At 39.7% G+C, this 2,171-nt stretch overlaps 1 protein-coding gene across 1 annotated transcript in view; it reads right to left on the bottom strand.

Annotated features, from left to right (window-relative positions):
• LOC104493271 (T-lymphocyte activation antigen CD86-like) overlaps positions 1 to 1,744 on the bottom strand; it is a gene marked incomplete at its 3' end in the record, with an annotated part of 8,840 nt that extends 7,096 nt beyond the window's left edge. Inside the window, exons 1-2 of the mRNA XM_010135922.1 lie at positions 1,699 to 1,744; positions 77 to 415 (exon numbers count right to left, since the gene is read on the bottom strand). Coding sequence (XP_010134224.1) covers positions 77 to 415; positions 1,699 to 1,744 — 385 coding nt within the window. The remainder of the gene's footprint in view (positions 1 to 76; positions 416 to 1,698) is intronic.
• Positions 1,745 to 2,171: the final 427 nt, after the last annotated feature.

Below are 2,171 nucleotides of genomic sequence, written 5' to 3'. Positions count from 1 at the left end.
AAAAGATGCGGGAACACCCCCCCCCCCCGCCCCAAAAAACCCCAGGACCAGATGACAATTACAAGAGATTACTTACCAATGATGTGCAGAGAGCACTCAGATGTGTGTATGACCTTTGGCGACCCTTTATCTCTGTGCTGTATAACACATTTATACTGTCCCTCGTCCACAATTTCTGCATTTAACAACTGCAAGGTCCATTTGTCCATATCCATCTTCGTGCGATTGATGTATTTAGGACTAAGGTTATTGTGTATTTCTTGGCCATAGTATACTTCGTGCACTACTTCATTATTTTTTTGCCAAAAAACTCTTAAATCTTTTATGTCAGTTTTCTGAGAATTTGAAAAATAGCAGGATAGATATGCAGTATGACTGAGAAATGACTTCACCTGATGCACACTGGCAGCAATACCTTAAAGAAAGAGAAGAAATTAAGACTTCCATCAGCTACAAAAGAACACCAAGTATTTGCACTCAGAAAGGCATCATTTAACAACAGTAGCAATAAACACACCAGCATTAGACACAAATTCTCCCATTAGATATGACAGGACACATAGTTCTTCAAACTGACTCACTTAAGTCTTGTGGAGTTCAGGTCATAAAACTGTTTCTTATTTTTCTTCCTATATTTTACTTTTCAAGGAAGGCCTATCACACAGATATTGTGAGCATCTATATTTCAAAAGACTTATACACAGGCAGAAGATCCAAAGCGTTCTTGTATGTAGCATCCTGAGTGTGGCAAGATTCTGCCAACAAAGGAGATGATAGTAGCAAAATTTCTTTTAAAAAAGTTCAGCTCATTCTCCTAATAACACAGCATTGCAGTGAAGAAAATGCAAAGCGCACGATGGGTGGTAAACGTTGGTGTCTAGGGAATATACGACCAGAAGGTCAGAAAGAGGTGAACTCTTTCATTCTCACTGAAGAATTAATCTAAAGTTTAATGACAAATTAAATGTCAGATTTAACTGTTCTGTAATTAATCTAGAGCTTAATGACGGATTAAGTGTCAAACTTAACTATTCTGTTGCTGATCTTTTTAACACAAATAGTCAATAAACACGCTTATGCCTTCACGCAAAGAAAGCATGACCCGTATTACACAAGGGATGATTTTCTCCCGCTTTCATCCATACACGCAGCCATTATTATCGGTAGTGATGGGCTGGGAGGACTGGCTTTTCTTAGAATGAGAAATGCAGTCCTCTGTCCCAGAAGATAGAAACACCTCCGCTGTGTTCTAAAGGAGGAGAAGATTTACAGTCTCTCTCCTGGTGTAAAGTTTTCACTGTTCCTCCAGAGCACCAGACTGCAAAATGATCTCCATGTCTGCCTAAAACTTCAATTGTCCCATATCAAACTGTCAGTTTTCGGTTTAATACTGCTATGCAATGTAATGCACAGAGGTGATATACACACATTTTAAAGATTTAAACTGAAAATTTAAGAGCAACATAAAATAAATGTAATGTAAAGATATAAAGTTGAAGAGAGAAAGTACTTACTGTATATCTTAGAGAATCCCTGCGCACAATTTAAGTACATGTCACATAGGCTATATGACCTTGATCGTGCAACAGAAATGATTAATTGCTCCTAATGAATTAGCTTCTTAGTAGACAAGGAAGTATCACATAGCAGGACACGAATAATCAAAACAGTTTTTACAATTAAAAGCGTGCCTTTTACCTGGGAGAAGTATCATAGCATAAAAGAACAATACGCAGACCTCCATGGTGCTGTAAGGAAGAATGAAAGAAATATGTTAGAGGTTGAAAGCACTTCAGTACCTTCTCCGGTACTCCCAAAGCAGTGGTAAAACAAGAAGTTTTAGCAAGAGAGAAACTATTGAGAAAGTTAATCTCACCTTTTCCCATGGACTGGTGCAAGGGTTTCTCTGTGCTTCACAACCTTTAGCAACAAGTTTGCCATGACAAATCTCTGGTTTACAGAGAAGGTGACACGGTGGCACAAGATTACTGCCAACAGGGTATGCCATGGGAGGAACAGAGAGTCCCCAGGGTGCGAAGAAAGGACAAGTACCCAAAACGCCTGGTGTGGAGGAGAGAGGAATGGGGAGCGTGCTTGGCCTAGCAGTGTGGGGAAGATAAGGGAATTGAAAGTAGAGGAGGAAAGGAGGGTGACACAGAAGGAGGAGGTGG

The sequence above is a fragment of the Buceros rhinoceros genome, unplaced genomic scaffold (assembly GCF_000710305.1).
Source record: "Buceros rhinoceros silvestris isolate BGI_N320 unplaced genomic scaffold, ASM71030v1 scaffold12815, whole genome shotgun sequence".
NCBI classification, from domain to species: Eukaryota; Metazoa; Chordata; class Aves; order Bucerotiformes; family Bucerotidae; genus Buceros; species Buceros rhinoceros.
Note: the sequence above shows the minus strand (reverse complement) of the source record. Positions and strands in the feature narration are given on the sequence as shown.